The following is a 16,959-nucleotide window of genomic DNA, read 5'->3' as shown; positions in this document are numbered from 1 at the left end:
TATCATGCCTTCTTAGAGATTCATAATATATGTTTGGGCTTTCCTTTGGGTGGCTCAGGTGGTAAATAATCTGCCTACAATGTGGGAGACCCAGATTTGATCCCTGGGTTGCAAAGATCCTTGGAGAAGGGAATGGCAGCTCACTCCAGTATTCTTACCTGGGAAAGCCCATGGACAGAGGAGCCTGATAGGCTACAGTCCATGGGGTTGCAAGAGTTGGACACGACTGAGCGACTAACACTTTGACTTTGTTTGTTTCATTTAGTGCTGGTTCCCTACCACAATTTGACTTACCATCTTTGTTTTGGAGAAACACTGAAACATTGACACCAGTGTCCTTCAGAGTACAATCTGAGGGAAAAATTTCCTTAAGAAAGCTTTCTATTCTTTCCTTCCTCCTTCTTCACTTTCTACTTATTATTCGTCTATCCCAAAACACACACACACCATAATATTCCACTGACCTCAGTTCCCAGTACTCCCAGCTTATTCTCCCCTCTCCGGGAACTGGACTTATCATTCCCCAGTGTTACGCAGGTTAGAAAAGTCTGATGCCCACTTTCTGCCAAGTCAAGTCCTTCCCTTCCTTCACACCTGTACATAAGATTTGCCTGGCATCTGTAAAGCCAGATGGAGTCACACCTTTAAAGTAAAGTAATGCCTCTAGTCTGTATCTTCAGTTGTTTCTGAGTGCAAAGAGCACTGCCCAGAGACAGCACACCAGAGTTATTTCCCACCTTAGCTCTGCCCCATTCTAGGAAAAATCATTTCATCAGTTCAGTTCAGTTCAGTCGCTCAGTCGTGTCCAACTCTTTGTGACCCTATGAACTGCAGCACACCAGGCTTCCCTGTCCATCACCAACTCCCGGAGTCTACCCAAACCCATGTCCATTGAGTTGGTGATGCCATCCAACCATCTCATCCTCTGTCGTCCCCTTCTCCTGCCCTCAATCTTTCCCAGCATCAGGGTCTTTTCCAATGAGTCAGCTCTTTGCATCAGGTGGCCAAAGTATTGAAGTTTCAGCTACAACATCAGTCCTTCCAGTGAACACCCAGAACTGATCTCCTTTAGGATGGACTGGTTGGATTTCCTTGCAGTCCAGGGGACTCTCAAGAGTCTTCTCCAACACCACAGTTCAAAAACATCAATTCTTCGGCGCTCAGCTTTCTTTATAGTCCAACTCTCACATCCATACATGACCACTGGAAAAACCATAGCCTTGACTAGACGGACCTTTGTGGACAAAGTAATGTCTCTGCCTTTTAATATGCTGTCATTTTATCAGGGCTTCAGCTATTCAGCCACTTGCAAAATGAGGACAGGAAATTCCTCTGGGCTCTTCCATTCTCAATTTGACATTATTTCCAAGACAGAGGAACTTTTCTTTGTCATTTGGTTAGCACTTCACCATACATTTTACTGAAGATGTACTGTATGCTTGACATGCTTTCAATAACGTACAATTAAGATGTGGCCCTGGCCTCTGGGACTACCTGGTGAGAAGCTAGATATATACATTATGATTATAGTATTGGATAGATGTTGTGATGGATCTGTGAACTAGGTACTACTGACTGAAGAAGTGCTTCTTACTCAAACCATGGAATCTGGGAAGTTACCTCAAAAAGATATTCTCTGTTAAGAATTTTGAAGGGTGTGTTTACCAGACAGCCATGAGAGAAAGGCCCCAAGGGCAGAAGAAATAGTGTGTTCCTAGGCAGTTGGCATATTAACTTTATACTTATTAATTGTCTTTTTGTTTATATGTACATAACTGTATAGCAGTTAAACCAATTTCTAAATTAAATTATTTTTATGTTACTTTATCTTTACTGTGAAAATGGAGAAAATTCAAATGCTATCATTTCTATTTCTAATAGTTAAGCCACGTTAGGGAATTCTGAAAATGTGAGATGTGAATATGCAAAAAATTCCTTTCAAATTGCAGTACACAGTATTTGCTTCTTTGTCTATTGGTGACTGTAGCTGTGTGTGGAATACGGGAATCAAAGGTTGATGTCTTTATTTCTCTGCAATTCGAGGGAAAGAAATCCACCAACTAACCCTCTAAAGCTAAAATATTTAAGGACTAAAGCAGATGTGGCATAACTGCTGGTTTGCTAAGTCTCTTGTGATTTATAAAGATATATTTTATGTCTTTTATGATTACGGGATGATGCTAAAAATTTTGTGGGTAATAATACCGTCACGTTGGGAAGACTGTATATAACATCTCTGAAGAAGATACAGAATGCTACCCAGCTGCAAATCAAAGTAAAAAGATGTTTAATTTGTTATAAGGAAAGGCAGTCAAGAAATTTTATTTGGAATTTGGTCTTGATGTCTGGTCATCATAAATGTGAGGACATTATTAAGTCATGTATTTATGAATAGATTTTTTTTTTTTTTTTTGCCTCTTGACATCATGGGATATGTTTTCATACTATATTTTTAAATTATTGTTAGATGTATAGCTATTAGAAATATAGTCTATTTAAAGTGACTTTGAAATTTTACAAATCTTTGATTTTTTCCCCTCTTTGGCACCTGGACTAGATACCAGTAGAAACTGGTTAAATAGCATGCTTTAAACAGAAAGACTGTACCCTATATACATATTTATAATACTTTGTTAGATCTTTCTTTTAATATTACTTGACTTTCTGTGTTTTAATCTCTTTTTTTTTTTTTTTTGGATTTTGGGCTGAAGCCACTCTAAAGCTTAACACCTAGGAGATTTCTCACTTATGGTTCCCTTTAAAAGTGCTAAAATCTCAGCCTCTCAAACAAGAGACCAAGCTACAATTTAAAGAAAGCAGTGGTATTGATAAAGGGCCCTAAGAATGTTGCCACCTTCCAAATGTGTCTTCTGCCACATTCTTTCTTTTAAACCAGCAGGAGAGTTGGAAGAAGGATAAGAGGCTGGCCCGTACAAACACTCCTGGCATGCCGTGCTGGTCTCTGAGGTCTCCCCTGCTGCTTTAGAAAAAGGAGCCCTACCGACAAATGAAAGGACCGTGGGGACATTCTCATGCAAGCCCCTTCCTGCCAAACACCAAGTGGCCTTAGATTGTTGGTGTTGGGGTAGTTCGGCCTGAGTTGAAGAATAGAGACTTGAGAACCATTTGTTTCCACACCGTTTTGGGTGAAGTGCTATATTTTTCACTTTAAAAGCCCATTTAAAAAGAAAAATATGGTTTGAAAGGAGGACACAATTTGGAAGCCATCACACTTAATGGAGTCCCTTTTCAGTGTAACACTTTGTCCTATCAATTCTCTTCTAAATTGTTGTCACCACCTGGAGAAAACCCACCCTTGATTGTCTTACCACTCTTGCTTAAAAACACCATCTTCTGTATATTTTTCCTATTTCAGATTTTTAAAACTTTTTTGTAAATTCCACCAAGTATGACGTGTACACAGTGTGCCAGGGACATATTACCATCAGCCTCCAATCACACAGATTATCTCAGAATTAAAAACCAGCAAGCTGGACCTAATAGGAATAAAGGCTTTTACCGACAATTAATTAACAATTGACCAGACATTGTTTGATAATGGACTTCATAAAGTCTGGAGGATATAGGAAGAGGAAGTCATTTTTTGGAACTAGTTAGGCGGTTTATCGGGCTTCCCAGGCGGTGCTAGCAGTAAAGAACCCGCCTGTCGATGCAGGAGACATAAGAGACTGGGGTTCCATCCCCGGATTGGGAAGATCCCCTGGAGGAGGGTGTGACAACCCAGTCCAGTATGCTTGCCTGGAGAATCCCACGGACAGAGGAGCCTGGAGGGCTATGATTCAGAGTCACAAAGAGTCGGACACGACTGAAGTGACTTACCCCCGCAGGCACTTTATACTTGTTGCTGCAGTCTGGAATATTCATCTGGTTTTCGAGGTTTGAAGAGACGAGAGGGTTTTGAAGTTAAAGTCGCTTCTTTCTGACCGTTCACTCTCTTTTTGTCCTTTATCTTGAGTGGCCTGCCTAGTTTCTCAGCCTGAAAGTCCCATCAACTCAAAGGTAACTTTTAGAACATTGAGTTTGCGCCCCCTTGCCATAACAAGTAGGAATTCCTCTGAAATTTCCAATTTTTATCAAATGAATACTATAGCATACCAGACATAGATTCTTGTTTATCCTCTTATAATATCATTTCTATTTGTATCTTTTCTTTGCCATCTAAGCAGAATTCCTCAGCAGTTCTCCAAGCCGCGTGTCCCACTTCTTTTGTATTTCTACCAACTTAGTCTGAGTATACATTTCCCTCTTCTGCTTGGGATATAACAGCTTTCTACCATTTAGCTTCTTGCTTCTCATCAGCTCATACGTAGCCCTTAGAATCATCAGCTCATACGTAGCCCTTAGAATAGATCTTCCTCAGGCACCATATTTTATCATTCTAGTCTTTAGGAATTTCAGAGGTTCAATTTGTTACTCAAGAACTTCCACCTGGGTGGGGGAAATAGGGAAATATTGGTCAAAGGGTGCAAACTTCCAGCTTCAAGATGAGAAAGTATTAGAAGTCCAATGAACAGCCAGGTGATGATAATTAACAGTCTTATGTATTTGAAAGTTGCTAAGAAAATAGATCCTAAATGTTATTGCCATGAAAAAGAAATGGTAATTATGTGATGTGATGGAGGTGTCAGATAATCATTTTGAAATATGAATGTGTCAAATCAACACTACCTTAAGTTTATACAATATTACATGTCAAACTTGTTCAGTCACTCAGTTGTGTCCAACTCTTTGTGACCCCATGAACTGCAGCATGCCAGGGTTCCCTGTCTTTCACTATCTCTTGCAGTTTGCTCAGACTTGTCCATTGACTCAGTGATGCCATCCAACTGTCTCATCCTCTGTCACCCCTTCTCCTCCTGCCCTCAATCTTTCCCAGTATCAGGGTCTTTTCCAATGAGTCAGCTATTTGCATCAGGTGGCCAAAGTATTGGAGCTTCAGGATCAGTCCTTCCAATGAATATTCAGTGTTGATTTCCTTTAGGATTGACTGGTTTGATCTCCTTGCTATCCAAGGGACTCTCGAGAGTCTTCTCCAGCACTGCAATTTGAAAGCATCAGTTTTTTGGTGCTCAGCCTTCTTTATATGGTCCAACTCTCACATTCATACATGACCACTGGAAAAACCATAGCTTTGACTATGTCAGGGAAGGTTTGACTATGTCTGACCTTTGGTGGCAAAATGATGTCTCTGCTTTTTAATATGCTGTCTAGCTTTTCTTCCAAGGAGCAAGTGTCTTTTAATTTCATGGCTGTAGTCACCATCCACAGTGATTTTTGGAGCCCAAGTCACTATTTCCACTTTCCCCCCATCTATTTGCCATGATGATAGAACTGGATGACATGATTTTAGTTTTTAAATGCTGAGTTGTAAACCAGCTTTTTCACTCTCCTCTTTCATGCTCATCAAGAGGCTCTTTAGTTCCTCTTCCTTTTCTGCTATTAAAGTGGTATCATCTGGATATCTGACATTGTTGATATTTCTCCAAGCAGTCTTGATGTCAGACTTATACAATGTTATATGTCAGTTGTATCTCAATAAAGCTGAAAAAATAAAGGTGCCTCCCCTAGCTTGTATGTTAACTGTGGTGGTGTTTTCCAGACCAAAACCAGGAGCCTGTCAGAATTCAGTGCCTGCACCCTCCCTTGCACACACTGGGCCTTAGTCTACTTCAGTGTCCTCACACACACCATTTCCTTGTTTCCTTCTTTCTCAATAATCTATACTATTTTAATCTGGCCCAACTTCCCTCCTCCAAGAAGCTGATGATTACCTTGACTTCTGACTTCTCTTTTGACCCCATCACACTTATTTACTGAGTGTGGACCATGTTTATTTAGGATTATCATGTACTCTCGAATTGTGCTTTTCAATTTGTTTCTGTAGTTGTGAAGAGTAAAATTTTTTAAAGGCATAAGTTGCATTTTCAAAATTTTAAATATATATGTGGACATAGAGAAAGTCATATGATTATATATTTTCATATTATATATAAGTTCTTATTATATATGACCTTGTCATATTTTGTCATTAAACTTGTCTTTTGTTAGATATAGTGCATAGAAGTTATCAGTGTGTGATGCATGTACAGGTTTCTGTGGACCTTAAGAATTATTCATTCTAAATTTTTTAGAATTGAAAAAGGATGAAAATAGGCCATATGGAATCTCTGCTTCTTTATACCTTGCTGCCCTTCCTATCGGAGAAGACAATGGCACCCCACTCCAGTACTCTTGCCTGGGAAATCCCATGGACGGAGGAGCCTGGTAGGCTACAGTCCATGGGGCCGCTAAAGAATAGGACACGACTCAGCGAGTTCACTTTCATTTCTCACTTTCATGCATTGGAGAAGGAAATGGCAACCCACTCCAGTGTTCTTGCCTGGAGAATCCCAGGGACAGAGGAGCCTGGTGGGCTGCCGTCTATGGGATCACACAGAGTCGGACACGAATGAAGCGACTTAGCAGCAGCAGCAGCAGCAGCAGCAGCCCTTCCTCTCCTCTATCTTCCTGCCCCCGCCCCCCACCAGAACCCAGTCTCTCCCTGGGACCTGTACACAGTCCCAGAGAAAGTTCGACTAGGATAATCCTCTAAACACTGAAGAGGTGTGACCAAAGGGGAACATAGGGTAGAGCAAAGAACAAGGTTTTGAAAAAAGTCTGTTCATCCTGGTGAAAGTGAGAAAGGGGAGAAGAGAGCAAACACTAGAACATGGCTTGATGGCAAAAAAGGGTGTTTAAACAACCATTCTTTTCTCCTTCGTTTTCAGCATTCCCGCCACCCACAAAATTTCTGTGACCTATGTGGTTATATGTCTACATATCCTAGAGTTGATAACCCTTTTAACCCTTCCTTCCAGCAGCCACACAGAAAACTTAGCCAGGTGTTAATCTCTGCAAAGTGTATTGCCTGATATGTATACGTGTGTACATACACACACATACATGTATGTGTATACACACATGTACATATATATGCTTGCATATGGTTACTGACTTCTCACAGCTTATCTCAAGGCCACATTGTTTCCTGTCCCTCTTGGTTGACAGGGCATCTCTGACGTGACAGATGTATCCACTGAGAACAGGATCGTGCATTTGAAACCAGTTTAATTCTTAGCAAGGCGATGCATATGGCTTATGGAGATTTTGTTGTTGATTTTTTTTCCTTATATATTACTCAGGGAAGCCTGTGTCAGTATAAATCAGTGGTAACGAAATCAACATTATGGCATCTTTGATACTGCATTTGCAAAAGCCTTTCTGGATGTTGTTTAATTCAAGGCTTAATGATTGATATTGTAGACAGTGAATAAACATTTTTGATGGATCTGTTTGCTCACAGATTTAAAAAAGTGAATCCCTTTTTCTCTTGGATTAAAGAGTGTAATTCCATTGAAGAGGAAACAGTTCACATGTGGTCATCACAGGTTGGTGGCAACAAAAGTAGAAACTCACTTAGGGTAAAATTTGCTGTCAGGAAAAATGGAGCATTCTTTCTGAACTCAGGAACGTGGTTCATGCGAGCTTGCTTGTGGATGGTTGCTACAATAAGGCTCCTTTCATACAGGTGTGTTTATGCCCCAGGCTTGCTGGCCACAGTCCATTCCATTTACAGAAGCTGAATTAAACAATAACTACCGCATTGCAAAAAATGGTGAGGAGTGGGGAGGGGGCGGGGGAAAGGTGAGCGTCAAAGGAGATGCCTGAAAGCTTTGTTCGGGCCAAGAAAAACCCTGTTGCAGTTGTCAGAGCTTGTTGATGTTGCTGGGAACGGCACTTTTTTTTTTCTCCTGGATTTTGTGGTTCTGCCTTAGGAAAGAAAGTAAAATAGAACGGAAGAACAAAGTCCTACTCTATAAATCAGCAGCTGCTCCTTGCCAGATCAAAGGAGTGACATTTTTGCTCCTGGACTACTTGTCCACTTGAGGGCTTGACAGGCAGCTAACAGCTGGCCTGCTAGACTGTATGGGAGAATCCGCCTACATCTTCTTCCGAGCAGATGACAAGCTAATCAGAGAGATATCCATAGCATAGGGCATGCGAGTGCACCTTGATCTCCTCAAACATAGCTGATACATAATTGCTAAACAGCTTGGTATATTTTTGGCAAGTTAATGCTCAGGTGGCTTCCACTGAGAAGTAGGATAGAGAATTAATACTCCAATCAAAGGGGGTCTTGAAAGCTAAAGAAATGCTAGATTTGTAAGGATCTCCTCCTGTTAGCACGAATTAGTAAGTGGCTAGGAACATGATGAGAACCAGCTAAAATGTGTGTAACTGATTGTCAAGTGACTGGTTGATTTTTTTCAAAGCCCAGTCAGGCAATAAGGTTCAGATAGATGAACAGGGACTTCATAATTGGAAATTTTGAAGATGATTACTCCAGTTTTTTTAATGCTGATAGAACTGAATAAAGTTATAGATGTATCTTCCGTGTCTGCAAAGAATTGTTTTCAGAAGCACTATTAGGAGTATAGGTATACAGATCTGGAATTTTAATGTCAGTAGTAAAACTTTCAAAGTAATTCAGTTTCTAGTTGATTTCCATCTGCAATAAATCATGTACAGAATGAGGTAATACACTACAACTTATGTCTATTGACTTAGTATTTTATCTTTAAGAGGATAGATTCTAGATATGAATAGCTAAGGAAGTTTGCGTATTTTCTCCTCCCTTGCTTTCAAGTAGCTTTGAAAGATCACTTTTATAGTGCATGATAAAGAGCCACATATGAATAATCTGATGGTGTTCTGGGAGAGTAACAGTGCTTCAAAATCATAACCTGCTGGGATGTTTTGTTATCGAGTGTGATTATCCTTATGGAATAGTGTTTATTGTTCCTCAGTATTATAAAGAAAATAAAAGATAATTCCCTATCTCCAAGGAATTTCTCAAATACTTTTATTAAAAAGTCTCTACTATTGGCCATGTAAGCCTGATTCGAGTAGGATGCCAAATTCTCCAGGTCATTCTAAAGATTTTTTAAATTATAAAAAACAATCAAGCTTATTATTAAAAACTTAAACAGTGCAGAACTACATGAAATAAAAATAGAAATCTACCATTTCCCTGCTATCCATTCCTGAGAGAGAACAGTTTCCACAAAAACACTTTATCAGTCCAAATTTTCCTGTCGGAGGTACTGACGGAATGAAAAGTATTAAATTACTCTAAATTGTTTGTTGCCCAAAACAAGTGATTAAAGGACTGTTTAGATCTCAGATAGTATGTGCATATTTACAGCTACGGTTCTTGATTAAAACTTGATCTTTGCAAGTTTCTATTCTTAGTAAGAGTACTGGATTGTGTATTTGGTATGTGACCTAGAGCAGGAATTCTCAAATTTAAATGTGCATGTGTCACCTGGAAATATTTTAGAATATTGATTCAGATTCATTAGTGCCAAGGTGTGTGCATGTGAAGTCGCTTCAGTCGTGTCCGACTCTTTACAACCCTATGGATTGTAGGCCACCAGGCTCCTCTGCCCATGGGATTCTCCAGGCAAGAATATTGGAGTGGGTTGCTGTGCCCTCTTGCAGGGGATCTTCCCAACCCAGGGACTGGCAGATGGGTTCTTGACCACTAGCGCCACCTGGGAAGTGCCAGGGTAGGGACCACTTATTTCTGTAGCTCTAACGAGCTTGAGTTGATGTTGATATGGTTGGTCCATGGAGCACAGAGTTGCAAGGATCCAAAGAATCGTTAAGAAAGTGATTCCAAAATAGCTCACCCCACTACCCTGCCCCCCAGCAGACACCCACTCCAGTGTCTAAAATCCCCACCATGACATTATACACTTAGATCAGCTGTAATCTCTGGGAAGACCCTACATGGCATGAACACATGCTACATTCAGGGGTACAGCACATTATTATCCTCTTATCAATCAGCTTGGCTTTGTTTTATAATAACCCACCTAGTGTTAATTATTACCTGTAAGAAAACAGAGCTCTTTAGGAGGGGGCATTGCATAGATGCATTTTGAGTGTAAGTTAACATTTAACAAGCCTTTACCATGTGCCAGGTACTGTGGCACAAAGATGTTACAAGCAATACCCACCTTAATCCTCAACATGATCTGGGCTCAACTATCACCCCAGCTTATAGATAGGAATCAAACTGAATCTTGGAAGTCTACATAGACTTGCCCACGGTGACACAGCAAGGAAAGGGCAGAAAGTATGTTTCTATGTTCTTCATCACTTTGCTCTACAGAGAAGTCTGGAATATGGAACAATATCTGAGAAGGGTTACCCAAAGTAAGGTATTTTAGTAAAGAACCTATGTGAGCCCTCCTATCTTGAAGGAGGAGTTAGATGAAATGATTTTGGGAAACCACAGTAGAAAGCTGTTGAAAGATAAGCATCACCTACTTGATAATTTTGCTCAGGGCTTTTCATGTCAGCATAAACACTCCAGTACTCAAGGCATTTTCGTTAAGCTACAAAAGGTGTGTGAGTCCAGATTAATATCATGTTTTCATATTATAAACTTAGAAGTGTTAGTTTATGGTGTTTTGAGAGCTGTAGACTAATCTGTGTTTGTGCTCAGTCACTAAGTGGTGTCTGACTCTTAGCAACCCCATGGACTGTAGCCCACCAGGCTCCTCTGTCCTTGGGATTTCAAAGGCAAGAATACCGGAGTGGGTTGCCATTTCTTTCTCCAGGGGATCTTCTCAACCCAGGAATCAAGCCTGCATCTCCAGTAGACCAATCTCATCTCTATCAAATTAAAAATCAAGCTGTAGCTCTGGGAAATTGATTATGAACCATAACTGTATCCCTAAATAACCCATGAATCTCATTCATTTACCTTACTTTGCTCACAATTGTCTGGGAGAAAAGACACACTATCTGGCCACTCATGAAAAATGCAGGTTTGAGACATGACTCAGTCATCTGTGTGTTGGAGTACACATTAAAGGTATTAAATCTGCTTAATTCACTGATTCAACCTTTTCAGTATATCTCACTGAGAAAACCCTGCTCTTAGCCATAACCACAGCACAGAAAAAGACATGCTTTCTTCTTGAACTCAGAAGAGTCAAAGAAACTTAATAATGGATTTGTCCTGATTGAGACTTCACTGTTGCAAATCCCAACCAGTAGCAAGCTTTGTGAATAAGCATCGTCTCTGATGAGTTCTGTGGCTGGGAAAAGTGAAGAAACAGGTTTTTCATTTTTTAAAAGGTCCCCAATCACCAAGGTATTTGGACAGTACCTCTTCCAAATTGATCTGATCTCTCTTCAGCAGTTCTATCTCTACTTCTTTGACCAGACCAATCCATGCAAAATCTTCATTTCCGGGGATTCTTGATTCCTCCTTAGAGGGTTCAGGGCTGGCATCTTTCCAGTTGACTCCATGGAGGCCTACACTTTCTAACAAAAGGAATGCTGCCAAAAGGAATGGGTTACCAAGTGGGGAATGAAGTTAGTGAACCAGAAGGAGGGATTTATCAGCCATTTAAAAAAGAGGGAGAAAAAGAAAGGAAAAGGAATCAACCAACAATCTAGAAAGATACCTAAGTCTGTGTCTATCGATCTGAAATATGCTTGGGAGTGAACACACTTTCAAAAGAAAATCACCATGGTCAGATTTCATTGACAGAAAAGTTTGGCTTTTTCTGTGGGGCGTTAAGGTGGGGATGTGGGAGAGGTCTCCAGAAGACCTCTCTCCAAAAAGACAAGATGAGATTTCAATGATATTTTCCTCTCTTGGGTTTATTCTTTTTATATATAAAAGAGTCCATCTGCCAGGGCAGAAGACATAGGTTTGATTGTTTGATCCCTGGGTCGGGAAGATCCTCTGAAGAAGGAAATGTCAGCCAGCTCCAGCATTCTTGCCTCGGAAATCCCATGGATGGAGGAGCCTGGCAGGCTACAGTCCATGGAGTCGCAAAAAGTCGGACATGGCTTAGCCTAAACACACTTACACATGCACACATACACATACACACATATATATTCACTCTAAGTTGACTCAAAAAGGCCTCATGATTCTTGGAAAGTCATTGAATTTATTTCTGTAATTAAGTTTATTTTTAAGCTAACCATCTAAGTATATAATTTTTAAGGATCACACATACTAATGCATTTTCTATTTTGATAAAATTTAGTGAGAAAGTAGATAGTCTTAGTAGATCCTCTCCAAAGCTTTTGCATGAGCCTGTGTACTAACTTTGTGTTCAACACAAATCAATGGAAGTAGTATATTTTAGGGTACTCATTCCCTAGGGAGTCACTAATGGAATTATCTCTAGCCCTTAAAAAGTCACAGTGAGGCTAATGAATTTTTTTTTAAGTGAAATCTGGATAAGGCATTAGGCTTACTAGCACATTTTATTTATGGCATTTATCATATGTGGCACATTTTACATGCAAGTTGTACAAACCTCAGAATGTTTTTAAGAGCTATTTAATATCTAAGAAGACTTTGTGATTTCGGGTTAAATAGCTTATACCAATAGAAAAGTATGTGTCCTCAACTTCAAAATCATTCTGGGATGACATTACAATTTAGAGCATTTTTTAATATCAGATACAGATGAAAAACTTAACAGTCTTTGGATTGGAAATAACTTGTGGGGGTTTTCATTAAAGTTGGGTGCAGCTTGCTGCATTTTGGTTAGTTGGATGTCTTCAGCAATTTTTCAAATGTTTTGGGTTTGGCAAAGTCCAAAATGTTTTTGCCAACACCCTCTTTTCCCCTTAGTTTTTAAACCCGTGTGAAATTCAAGGATAACTTAATCCATATGTGTCTGATTCATTTACACTTAACTCATCAAAATGTTATTTTGTAAGACCCATTTAATATCCAAGAAACCTTTTTGAGCCTTTTAAGATGTCTTTTGTCTTTGAACCAGTGAGTTGCATTTTTCCATATGAATGGAGCTTGAACCTTGAAAGATGGAAGATCAGGCAATTTTCAATTTAGACTTCAAATTTTAAGTAGATCAAAACTTGATATTCTGCTTACTGCTTGAGCACTGAATAACTTCATCTTAAAATACATATCAGAGAAGGTGGAAAAAACTTTCATGTCATGTAATTTGGGGGAAAGACCACATTTGGAAATTTCACATAAAGAAATAAAAAAAAATACTCCTAGTTTGATTTTTGTAAGTCTATAATTAAATGGCTTCATTTTATGTACATTGGGTGTGTTTTCTAAGAATGGCCTATGGATCATCTGTGCAGTGGTAGTAATTTAATTTTTGAGTGTTGAAGTGTTCTTACAGTCAGCTTATTAATTGTTAATTTTAATAATGAGATCTATGGTGTTCATAAGATAGCCTAGGATCGGGGCAGCTGACAGTTGGCAAGAGTTGTATGTTAAGAGAGTTCCGAAAAATTGGGACCCATATGTTTTACAAATTCTGTGTGATTTGAAATAATGTGGTAGAATCAGGAATCTGGCAAGATACAGCACTATGGTTCACAAACATTGTTTGAGAACAACAGTTCAGAGAAACCCTAGCGAAAAAAGCAAAATCTCTCTGACCTGTTTTAAGAAGATCTAGTAAAAAGCTTCAGAGGCCTCTCTGCCTATTTGTTTAGCAGAACTGGGCAAAGAAAGGCCATCGCCATAACTGCTAGTGAACATCCAGTCCATGCCATGGTAACTAGTTGAAAATGTAATACTGGAGTGGCATTTCCAAGTTCAGCACTTCTATAAAGACCTGCGGGCACACAGAATGCTTTTTTAATGTTCTGCATTGTTGTGGATCCCCCATTGAACAACCTTTTGAGAGGACCCCGTTTTTACTAATGTAAACATTCTGACGAGTATCCAAAGAAATGACCTTTGAGTGAACCTCTAACCTTCCCTGTAATTATTTGTTTGAAGACAGTGTGGAGTTCTCCTGCTGAGAACTAAGGACCATGATGCCTTGCAACTCTGTGAGGAAGGGAGTGTTTGGGGGAACTGTTGAGAAAGACATAAAGAAGGGAACAACCTCCAGATGTAAATAATAAAAGAGTAAAAGGGTGAAATTAAAAAGGGAAAAAATAGCAATTCGTTTTACCTAAAGAGTTGCTCTGTAGGAAAAAACAAAACCGGGATTAGTAGCACATAAGAGGTGAAAACCCTGCCATGTGTGTCCTCCATTAGAAACTTCAAGGAGAAGAGCAAAGGTTTCTCCCACTCTTCTGAGCATCTCAATGGGTCTTAATCTGAGCCGATGAAAGGAGTTTGCTGGTGCAACTCTCAGGTCAGTTGTCCTTGGTCCCAGTAAGAGCAGTGAGGGAAAGAGTAGACCACTAAGATTTGAGGGGTACTTCTAAAAAGGCTTTGTGATCTATCTGATCAGCTATTCCTCAGCAACTCTTAAAAGTGCCTGGAGGGAATATATACAGTTCCCACTCTCTTCTTCTTGTTTTCACTTCACGTAGCCTGTCACTTACTTGCCCAAACCTGAGGGGGTGTGACATTCTTGACAACCTGAGCTACACGTTCTTAAGTAATAAAGAAGTGCATTGTTTGCCAAACAAACGCCTTATGCAAAAGACTCCTTTGGTTTTCTCCCGGCTATTTTTCTTCAATCTAATTGTATTCCCACCAGAATGCTCACAGGAGGCCTAAAAGGGTGTGGGCCGCTGTCCTCCGCAAAAGGGACTTCAACACCACAGAAGCACAGAGCTGCCAGCACACACTAGAATTTTCCTGGCTCATTTCAAAGAAGGAGCTTTCAGTTCCTGACTGTGACCGCATGCGAACTCATTAATCATGAAGTCCCCCTGCACTTAAGATTTGAAATTGGGAATACTGGGAATGAGCAAACTCCAGGAGATAGTGAAGGACAGGGGAGCTTGGCGTGCTGCAGTCCACGGGGTTGCAATCCTGGGAAAGATCATCCATGGTTCTATTTTGAAGGAACAGCTAGCTATAGGCTAGGCCACCCCCTCCCTCCGTGTCCCCCCTGAAAATGCACAGCCAGTGAATCTTGTGCATCAGCTCAAGTGTGTGGGGAATGCGTGTCATTAAATGCACGGGGACAGGGGTAACTCGCAAATGGTAGAAAATTGGTTTGTTTTTATTAAATTTGGAGAAATAAAGGAGATTTCTTATCATCTTACTCTGTTTGTACATGAATATTTGATGGGCATTATTAAACATTAAAGTAACATGAAGTAGGCACTTATTTTTGGATTTCCAACAAAATTAGATCCAGGCTTCTAGACGAAATAACTGCTTCTCCTTTAACATTCCTGTGATTCAACCACCACCTGATTTGAAAATGTTTCTTAGACTCTAATATCAACCATGTGTACCTGAGGCTCTGTCTTTCTAGTGGGTTGAAAGGTGGCTGGGTTTATGGTTGGCAGTTACCTTTATCCCTGCCCTGGGTGTCCCAGCTTAGACTGGAAAGGCCGCCCCCAGCTGGCACTGACCTCTAAATGACCCCTAACTTTACAGGCTTAAACTGCAGGAGTTGCCGAAGAGCAGAAGTCTTTCTGGCCAGCACTTATTACTGCTGTGTTGGTGATAAAACTTCAGACAGCCTAATTGATGGCTTTGCTGACCTAACAATACCTTGTGAAAGCCGAGTGCCAGAGCCTGGTCTCCATTTATGACCAGCTGCAAGGGGAAGCGGGGTCTCACTATGATGCAGTTTAGGGAAAGGGGGAAAATCTTCCAGCCTGTGAACTTAAGATTCTGACTTGTTCAAGAGGCAAAAGCACAGTTGCAAATTAATACAAGTTTTCGCAGGGAAAACTTTTTTCTCTTCCTGAGTAATTTGTTTTTAGCAAGTCAGCCTCAACTTGGTTATGAGATGACAGGGGAGATGATCCAGTCAGCTATTTTTGAACATGGAGAGGAAAGATTGCCTTCAAATTAAAAAGATAATTTTTGGTAGATGTTCAACTGTACTGTATTCTCCGCAGCGTGTGAAGGTATTCACAGAGCACAGAAATTGCATTTGCTGACTGGTCGTCTCTCTTCTATTTCAGGTTTATTAATGCCAGAAGAAGAATAGTACAGCCCATGATTGACCAGTCAAATCGAGCAGGCAAGTTCCAACTCGTGTCTGTGTTCCCATCCCTGAGGCACAAATCCTCATCAAGTTATACTTTAGGAGTTTCACCACCTGGTAAAGAAATGCTTCCATCAGGCATTCTGGGAGAATTTTGTTTTTTAATGTCCCCAGAATTCCATTCTAAGAAGCAACTTCACTAATTGGTGCTAATTGGAGATTTCCCACCCTGACTCTACTGAAACCGCTTTTTATTTTCTTTCTGAATTGGTAATTGGGCACACGTATTAGTGCCACAAGCAGTTTGTTTAACTGTGAGCTCTGGAATTACTCATTGCTTGTCTGCATCCAATCATTAGCACACTCTCATTTTCTCCTTACCCATAATTCCTTGGTGTGCGTGTTGCGTTCACTCCTGGAACATCCCCTGTTAAACTCATTGTATCCATTCATTTGCTTTGACTATTCATAATATTCTATTAAAGCCTGACATGCTGCATTGCCAGCATTATTTTTTATTAAAATGCTTCCCATCCATCTCATGAAAACACATGTGGGTTTTTCTCACAGTATCTCTCAGTTTCTCTAAAGTTATTATTACACGGTATGGTCAGAACCCTACCCAGGAACTCCTAATCATTCTACTTTGAAATAGGCATTTCCTTTTACTGCAGACTTGTGGTGTCCTGCAAGAAGGTCTGTGGGGAAAAAGCTATTTTCCATGTAGATGATGACTATTGTCACTCACGAGGATGTCAAATAGGATGGAGACTTAAGCTGTGGCCTCAGTTTAAAGAATTTAAGAAAAATCAGATTCCTTTGGCAAAATTTCCCCGACAAAACTGAAATATTGCCCCACTAATGGAGGCTGGGGGCCTGTTGGAGAATCATATAAAACAATTGAAACATTAAATTTATCGTGTTTACATTTTCTTTGGTATGAGTGAAAAAGCAAATGTTCCAC

The 16,959-nt window shown here is 40.1% G+C and overlaps 1 protein-coding gene across 8 annotated transcripts in view; it reads left to right on the top strand.

Moving 5' to 3' along the window:
• Positions 1 to 16,959, top strand: part of MEIS2 (Meis homeobox 2) — a 223,319-nt gene that overhangs the window by 201,686 nt on the left and 4,674 nt on the right. For all 8 annotated transcript variants that reach the window (XM_027553484.1, XM_027553486.1, XM_027553489.1 and 5 more), the window contains one exon: positions 15,973 to 16,031. In XM_027553484.1, coding sequence (XP_027409285.1) covers positions 15,973 to 16,031 — 59 coding nt within the window. The remainder of the gene's footprint in view (positions 1 to 15,972; positions 16,032 to 16,959) is intronic.

The sequence above is a fragment of the Bos indicus x Bos taurus genome, chromosome 10 (genome assembly GCF_003369695.1).
Source record: "Bos indicus x Bos taurus breed Angus x Brahman F1 hybrid chromosome 10, Bos_hybrid_MaternalHap_v2.0, whole genome shotgun sequence".
Classification (NCBI taxonomy): Eukaryota; Metazoa; Chordata; class Mammalia; order Artiodactyla; family Bovidae; genus Bos; species Bos indicus x Bos taurus.
Note: the sequence above shows the minus strand (reverse complement) of the source record. Positions and strands in the feature narration are given on the sequence as shown.